General features: G+C 33.0%; 1 protein-coding gene across 3 annotated transcripts; it reads right to left on the reverse strand.

The window, feature by feature from the left end:
• Positions 1-289: 289 nt before the first annotated feature.
• On the reverse strand, positions 290-6,941 carry LOC107929207 (CMP-sialic acid transporter 2). 3 transcript variants are annotated; one of them, XR_001692767.2, is made up of 5 exons: positions 6,482-6,941; positions 5,790-5,837; positions 1,506-1,554; positions 775-869; positions 290-463 (listed from the first exon to the last, which is right to left on the reverse strand). XR_001692767.2 is itself a non-coding variant. In XM_016860584.2 (4 exons), the coding sequence occupies exons 1-4, from the start codon at positions 2,438-2,440 to the stop codon at positions 409-411; spliced, it is 234 nt and encodes a 77-aa protein (XP_016716073.1). In that variant the 5' UTR covers positions 2,441-2,493; the 3' UTR covers positions 291-408. The 3 variants fall into 3 exon arrangements, 1 of the variants encoding a protein (XP_016716073.1); XM_016860584.2 differs by lacking the exons at positions 5,790-5,837; positions 6,482-6,941 and adding an exon at positions 2,406-2,493 and having other exon boundaries at positions 291-463; XR_005906167.1 differs by lacking the exon at positions 5,790-5,837 and having other exon boundaries at positions 293-463.
• Between the last annotated feature and the right edge of the window lie 1,843 nt (positions 6,942-8,784).

The raw sequence follows: 8,784 nt of genomic DNA on the forward strand, positions 1-8,784 counted from the left end.
TCTCACAAACGCCGCTAAAAATCATGAACTTTAAAAAATATATTTTATTTTAATTAAATAATATTTATTTCTATGTTAAATATTATATTATGTTTAATTTTTGAAATTTGAACTTTAAACAAATTTGAACTTTTATGGATAAATAAAAAATATTAATTAACTTAAATTTTCCATTAAAATTTAAACTTCAAAACTAAATATAAAATTTAATGAAATTAAATTTAATACATAAACATTGATTCAATATGTAATTTAATACATAAAAAAACACACAGGCAGAGACACACAAAGTATTACAATTTCTAAAACAAAATTCATCCTGCTGAGAATATAATGCCAAATCATCATCACCTCTCATTGCAATGCCTGCATATATAACTTAGTGAAGTACTTTGATCTTGATCTTGGTTAAGACTTGTTCCAGCAATAAAGAAAATTGTTAAACGGAATCTCGGTCACCTGACTGAGCAAAACAAGGAAATTAGCTATACCATCTACTGTAATGAAAGTGAAATCAGTAAAAAGTAAACCCATAATAAAAAAACTGATGCTAGGCTAATCGTAAATGCTACTGTAGTGAAAGTGAAATACAGAAATTATACATAATTGCTACATGTTTTGATCCAGACGAAATGCTATCCTCCCTATATGTATGTGCAGGACCAATTACCAGGCGGTGATGCTCTGAATTATGCTAGATGCCAGATTTGAAGCTTCAATACAAGAGAGACTATCTATTGTATGAATATTAAAATGTGGCCAGAGATAACTTACGTAGCACCGAGGAAGAAAGCAAGGGTAAGATTGAAGCCGAACAGAAACACTGAAACAACGGCAGTGAGAAGCATTGCCACTAAAGTAGAATAGACCTGCACCACATTGAATAGACAATGGAACTTCAACTGAAGGATTCAAAATGGTTACTAATATGCTATGAATGTACCATTTGATCCCTTTTATCACTTCTCTAAATAGGCTGATGTTTACTTTATGTTAAAAAGTTAATTTGCATAAGATTTGATCCATCGAAATAATTTTAGTTTCGAGTGTGGTTAAATAATTCACTGGACACGTGGAGTATATCATTAGGAAGCTACAAAGTCATTCCTTAGCTTCAATTTCTTTCGAGGAGGCTTCTAGTATGCAGCTAAAGATTCTTAAAATATTATTAAACCGCATACCACTTAGCTTGGGTTGCAGCAACGTTGTAAATAGTATAATCAAAAGACAGAAGATGACATTCTTGCTCAATAAAATAAATCACCTTACTTACAGGTTTCAGCAGCAAGAAAACTGGATATTACATATAGTGGAAGCAGAGGAATAAACAAGTAACCCAATCAACTTAAGAAAGAGAAGCAACTTCCTTCATTATGCCATGCAAATGCATGAACATTACTGATAACCATGACATGCCTAACAAGTTTCTTAAAAAATCAGAGAGATGGATGTAAATGCAGACAAATCAATGATTGACTAACATGAAATTTTGGGTCATATCTTACCTTCACAATATTGTCTGCATATTTCATTACCATTGATATAGCAATTCCACTGCAAATGAAACAAATATAAGCATATTTCAGAAAGCAAAATATGGAAATTAAAAGGTCTTTAAAATAGTACTTCACTAGGAAAACATTAGCAAGCTTGCAAGCAGTCAACAAAGCATCTTGAACTCTAGCAATCTGGTAAGTGTTTGAAGTTAAATACATTAGCTTAAGCCATCAATATTTTTGAGGTATTGAGAAGGAAATAAAAGGAAAGCTTTCGATGGTGCAAACACTAACAATGAAAATGAAGGAGGCCATATAACAATGATTTTAGGAAGACTTAAAAAAAAACTTTCTTTATAAAATGATTTTCAGAAATAATTCAATATAAAATGATTAAACGATTTTCAATCATTTAGGTTGTTCCTTGACAGCAAGTTTAGAGAGTTAAGAGGAAATAATTGACTGAGGGTGGAAATGCTATGAAATATAAGAATGTCACATGATGCATTCTAATAGGCTTCATGTGTCTGGGTTTCAAGTATCAAAGTGGACAAAAAAAAATGATATAATTAACTAATTAAGGGTCAAACCATCAATAAAGCCTAGAAGTTAAGATTCAATCTAATATCTTTTGCCATTTGCTGTTCAAATACATTCATTATTATCATTAACAGGTGTAAGGAATGCTTTATAACATCCTATCAAAAGGCTCACAGACAACTTGTAATGCCAAACTTAACCAAACCAAAAGCATTATTGCAATTAAGGATGAAATGTGTTTTGACTGAAGCACTTGGGTTTTAGAGTTGACATGTAAACTAAATAATAATAATTTAAAATTGAAAAAATGTCAGTCAACTTTCTGCAATCCCAACAGTTATCAAGCTGTGTAATGAATTCATGACTTACAAGTTCAACTTTATATCAGCTTCTTCTACTATCATGTTCAAGAGCTAGAGTTGGTAAATTGCCATGGCCTCACCATCAAGAATAAGAAGCTCGCTGTAACGCCCCAATTTTCGGGAATCCTGTGAATGTTGGCATAGGTTTAATTATGTTAGTGGGCCTCTAGAAGGCCCAAGCTTAAGATAGAACCCGGTAATTTTAGTTAATTTTTGTTCCATAAGAAAAAGGGAGTGAAATTATGAAATAGGACCTATGTGAAAATGTTTGAAAATGCTATAGGCTAAATTGAAGTGGCCAAATAAATAGGAGTGCAAAATAGAAGGATTTGCATGACAAACCTCCCATTTTACGTGAAGTGGCCAGCCATCATGTTGTTGTAGACAATATGAGCACTTGATATCCATAATTTATTGTACAAATTGATACAAATTGATAATAGGTTAGGTAAATGTTCCATGATAATGGGTTAGGTAAATGTTTCATGATAAGAATTTCATGTCATTTGTATTAAAGAATTAAATGAATGAAATATGAAGTTTTATTAAAAGAAAAAGGGGTGAAAAGAACAAAGTTTTGTCCATCTTTGTTCATCATAGCTGAAAGTTAGAGAAGAGAAAGGAGAGGAGAAAGCTCTTGAGTATTCGGTCATTAGGAGGAGGAAAATTGAAGGTAAGTTCTTGGTACCTTGCTTCTATTTTGAGGTTCATGAGTTCTTCTTGATTCTACCTTAACTCTTGAAGCATATTTTGGTTTTTGGTTGTGTTGTGAGCATTTGGTCCTGAATTAAAATGAAGGAAATGGTTGTTGTTTCATGTTCTTTTGATGAAAAATGGAAGATATGTGAAGTTGAGCCAAACAAATGAGCATGCATGTGCCTTAGATGCTAAAGGAAAAAATCGGCTAACATGTTGTGCTTTAAAATGATGAAATGGAGATTATGCTTAAGTAAAATCATAGATATGTCATGATTGATTGGTGATATACATGTTTAAATAACATGCATGCAAGATAGGTGTATGAAAGAGTGATTTGGTAATAAATCTGCTTGGGACAGCAGCAGTAACGTGACTTTGGAAAATCACCATAAATTGTGAGAGATGAATTAGAAGCTGAATAAATTATGTAATTAAAGCTTATTGAGTCTAGTTTCTAATGAAATAAACAAGAACATATTTTGAATTCTGTACAATGAGAAATTTGATTCGTAATGAAGAGTGGTCAGATTAGTCAAACAGTGAAACATGGGAAACTTTGAGAAAAATCTGGTATTGATTGGCTAAACCAAAAATTCTGAAAATTTTATAGATAGAAGATATATGAGTCTATTTTCAAGGAAAATTAACGGAACTTGATTTGGAGTTTCGTAGCTCCAGTTATAAATGATTTAGTGACTGTTGCTCAGGAAGACAGCTTGCAGTGAAATTATGATTATGTGGTAAACATTGACAAAAATTTGTTAATGAGTTGCTTATTGATTTCTTATAAGCTTACTATGATCTGTAGGTGTGGTTGGCCGAATATTGTAAGGGGTTAATACGTAGTTTGTATTTGAATAGTTAGATTAACGTGTTAGTAATCCAATTGTAGGCGGTTCGTGTGTGGATCTCGTCAGCATATCGTCGGAAACAGGTGTGTAACTAACACCCTCTTTCTTAGTCTAGATCGTCAAAAGTCGAAAAGCCGAAATGCCGAAAACCGGTATTTTGTAGATTTGCGAGTGTGCGAATGCTCGTGAGGTAAATCGATTAATGTTTTTGGTAAGCTACAATGTTTGGACTGCAAAGTGCATGATTTCTGTGCCCTCGATATTTTTGGGCTTAATGGGCCAAAATTGGAATGATGGGCCAACGGGCCCAATTCGGTAAGAACCCTCGGTACGTGATTCTGTTAGTACGTGAAAAGTAGGAATATGCATGAAAAACCCTGAAATAGATAAATTACTGAAATACCTTTAAAAGTGGAAAATTTACAGTTTTACCCTTAGTAGATAAATTACCGAAATACCCCTAGAGTTAAATTGACCTAAATGCATGTTTGACTGTTGTTATTTACTGCATGCCATGTTGTTATTATCTGATGCATGGGATTGGGATATTGACAGAGGAAGTACTGAAAGTGGCTTGTCCACGTACTGGAGGCTTTGCCTCAATTTACTGTTAACTGAGCAGCAAGGCTGCAACTGTGGAGTGTTGGGCTGGGTGGGTTGAGCTATTCCCCACATGGAGTGTAGGGCTGGTACAGGTGGAGTGTAGTGGTTGGTGGGTTGAGTAGTCTCCCCAAATGGGCTTGCATATGTTATTGATGTAGCATGTATTTTGAAATGGGCCTATGGGCCATACTGTCATCTGAATAAGGGGCTAAGGCCCAGTTTATTGTAATCTGAAAAGGGCTCTGGTCTAGTACCACTGTTACCTGAATGGGCTTAGGCCCAATAGGCTTGAGCTGACTTGAGCTTTGAATGGGTCTTCCTTACACACTGAGTTTCCCCAAACTCACCCCTTTTATTATCATCCACGCAGGAAATCCCCAACCATAGTGGGCTTGGAGCTGTGAGGGAATTCGGAGTGGCCACCCGTTCTGAAAGTTTGATTTTCTTCTGGTGAACTGGACATCCTTTTATTTACGTTTGAAGTTTTTGGGCTTTTAAATGTAATAAGGCCGCTTAATTATTTTTGATGGTTTTAATATGTATTACTAAGATAGGTAATACTTATTTTAACTGTTGAAATTGGATAGCTTTAGGGCGCGTTTTCAAAAACAACAATTGATTTCAAAATAACACGACAACAAGCAAAGCTTCCGCAATGAAAGTATTTTCCAAAATTAATCACTTTTCCTAAAAATGACTTAATCAAATCGGTTTCCTAGAAATATCCATGACGTTAAGGTGTGGCAATGGTGGTATGCATGTCTAGGATTGGATCCGAAGGGAGCTTGGTACTTAAGCAGTCTGATGGACTCACCACCTCTTTTCCGGTTTCCTACCTGGTGCACAGCTTCCATTCACTTTAACCCTTAATGAATTAATCTTTTGAACATCAAGTACGATTTTCTGGACTTAGAATGGAAAATTTTTTTTAACATTTTTGATGTGGCATGTCGGATCCGGCCATAACTTCTGGGCCGGGTTTGGGGTGCTACACTCGCCATTCTTGAAGCTCTTTGTTGATAGTTTTGCTCTGAACTGTGTAATAACACCGAAAGCATTAAGTCAAACACTACAATCTGTTGTTAAATTTTGAAAAATATAAAGGAGAAGTAAAAGTGTTTATGAGCAAAACTATCAACAAAGTGCTTTCGGTGTATGCAACTTATCTGTTGTTATATTTTTTTACTCAATTCAGGAGCAAAAATGTAAAAAGTGTTTATGAGCAGAAGAATGCTTACATTTAAGGCAATGATGAATTGATACAGACACTGTGCTTTTGAATTTATCTATCAAATGGAAAGCAGGAAACATTAAACAGAGGATACAAACACTGCTTAAGGTGATATATATATGATACAGAAGATTCATAATCATGAGCAACAAAACTGCATCACCAACATACAAGCACCACTTTTGGTTTCATGTACCAGATAATTTTATGCCACAGAAGTGCAGATGACAGTCGATTGATGAGACAAACCGTTTGCAGGCAATCGCATGAAATATAATAAAATTAGCATCCAAGAGGTAACAATTCTAGGTTCACAATACCATAGAACAAAGATGCAATCGTTACACAATCAAAGATAGGTCAATAAGAAACTAAAAATAAGCTTAAAATGTTGTATGAAGGCTTTAGATCGACATCACATAGAATGACAAAAAGATTAAAGCATATTAGAATAAAGCAAGCAGCAAATAGCGTCCAGAGTAATACAATAACAGTACAAGTGCTTGGATTGCATATTACATATTTTAAAAAAAAGAAACTTTAAATAAAATGAAAAGTCATAGACAGACATAGACATGATTTACCGAAGTACTGAACAATCAAACCGAGAACTTATTTAAATAATTAAAAACAACTATGGCGTTTGATCAAAGGGCTTCCTTAATGTTAACAGCAGGATTCGCAGGAATGTTAACATACCCTATTTTTTTAGGGCTAAATTCTTCGTCAGACTCATCATCCTCATGGTACTCGCAACGGGCCGTGAAGATAATCCAGACCAAGTAAATGGCGGTGGCAGTGAGAGAGCCGCGAAGAGATATATTATGTAACGAAACTGATAGCAGAAAGAGAAATTTCAGGTGACTTTTTCTTTTTCAATATACTTGACAGTAGATGTCGACAGAGATACAGCAGCGGGCTACCGACGGAGATGCAGAGGGCTGCCGATTTGGGGAAATTAGGGGAAAAGATAAAGGGAATCGGGGTAGGGGAGAAATGGTTTGGGAAAAATAAAATGAGAAAGAAAAGAGAAGAAATTTGAGTGAAATTTTAGGATTTCTTTGGGGAGGGGGGAGGGAACCGATTTTGGGGAAAGAAAGGAGGGAAGAAAGAAAGATTTCTTGTCAAATTTTGGGATTTCGGGGGGAAGGGGGGAACGAAAAAGTCTAATGCATTTTGGGTAACAAAATGGCACCGTTTTGTGTAAAAAATTTTGCGGCGTTTTTTATAAAAAATGCCACTATTACTTACTTTTTGCGGCATTTTTAATAAAAACGCCACAAAAAGTCATTTTCCCGTTTTTAAAGGTATTTTTAATAAACTTTATCATTATCTCTTAAATAATTTAAACTATATTTAATTATATGTATACACTTAAATTTTGATAGAGATACATTTCAGAATTATATATGAATTTCGGTTTGATGTGTAATTGTAGACTTGAAATTCTAATTGTGCCTTAAATGTATAGTTAAAACTTTAATTTTGATTTAATCATACACGTTTTAAAAAATAAATACATCAATATATTTTTATATTGAATAAATATAAATATTTATGTATGCAATATATAAATATAAAATGATGTTATATCAATAATTGTGTTCATAATTTATGCTTTTGGGATTTAACCCATTTTGATATATATTTTTAAAATAATAATTTATATTAATCTTATTTAGATTTATATTATAAAAAAAATCCAAGATACACAAGTTAAGTAGTTCACTATATTTACCCCTAAACCCTAACCTTTAAACCCAAAACCCTAAATCATAAATCATAGACCATAAACCCCAAACATTAACCTATTATTTAAACTATAATCATAATTTTAATATATTAAAATTAATCTTATCTCTTTTACAATTATATAATAAATTATTTAATATATAATTTACAAAACATTAATTAATCTAAGCCTTAAACCCCTAATCCTTACCCCCTAAACCCTAATTCATAAACATAGTCTATAAACCCTAAAAACCAAACACTTAACCCCTAACTCCTAACCTCTAAGTCTTAAACCCCAGCCCTTAAACCATAAACCATAATCACTAAACCCATAATTCATAAACCTTAAAATAGTAACTCATAAACATTAAACCCTTAACCAAATACCGTAAAACCTAAACTATAATGATAATTAATTCAATATTTTAAAATTAATATTATCTCTTTTACAATTATATAAGAAAATATTTAACATATAAATTAAAAAACAATTACTCATATACCAAAAATCTTTAAAATATAAACTAAACCCTAAATTCTTAATCCTTAATCCCTAGACCCTAAATCCTAAATCATAAAATATAAACTCTTAATCCTAGACCCCTAACCCTTAAACCATAATCCCTAAACTCATAATCCATAAAACTTAAAATAGTAACTCGTAAACCTTAAACCCTTAACCATATGCCCTAAATCATAAACCTTAAACTATAATGATAATTAATTCAATATTTTAAAATTAATACTATCTCTTTTAAAATTATATAAGAAAATATTTAACATATGATGTACATCAACATCCATGTGATGTTTTTTGGGGTTTAGTATTTTAGGAGTTATAGTTTAGGGTTTAAAATTTTTTAAGGTTTAAGAGTTTAGTGTTTTAAGGATTATAGATTAGTGTTTATGATTTTTTGATGGGTTTAGGTTTTTAAGGGTTATATGACTTTTAGCAGCGTTTTACCGAAAGCGCCGCTAATACTTCGATTTTTAGCGGCATTTTACCAAAAACGCCGCTAATGCTCTGGTTTTTAGCGGCGTTTTACCAAAAGCGCCGCTAATGCTCTGGTTTTTAGCGGCGTTTTACCAAAAGCGCCGCTAATGCTCTAGTTTTTAGTGGCGTTTTACCAAAAGCGCCGCTATTGCTCTGGTTTTTAGCGGCGTTTATTGCTCTATGTTTTATAATTTTTGTGACGTTTTTTGATAAAACACCGCTAAAGCCCTATTTTGAAATATCACTTGTCATCTGATTGGTTTGCGGAATTGAA

The sequence above is a fragment of the Gossypium hirsutum genome, chromosome A12, assembly GCF_007990345.1.
Source record: "Gossypium hirsutum isolate 1008001.06 chromosome A12, Gossypium_hirsutum_v2.1, whole genome shotgun sequence".
Classification (NCBI taxonomy): domain Eukaryota; kingdom Viridiplantae; phylum Streptophyta; class Magnoliopsida; order Malvales; family Malvaceae; genus Gossypium; species Gossypium hirsutum.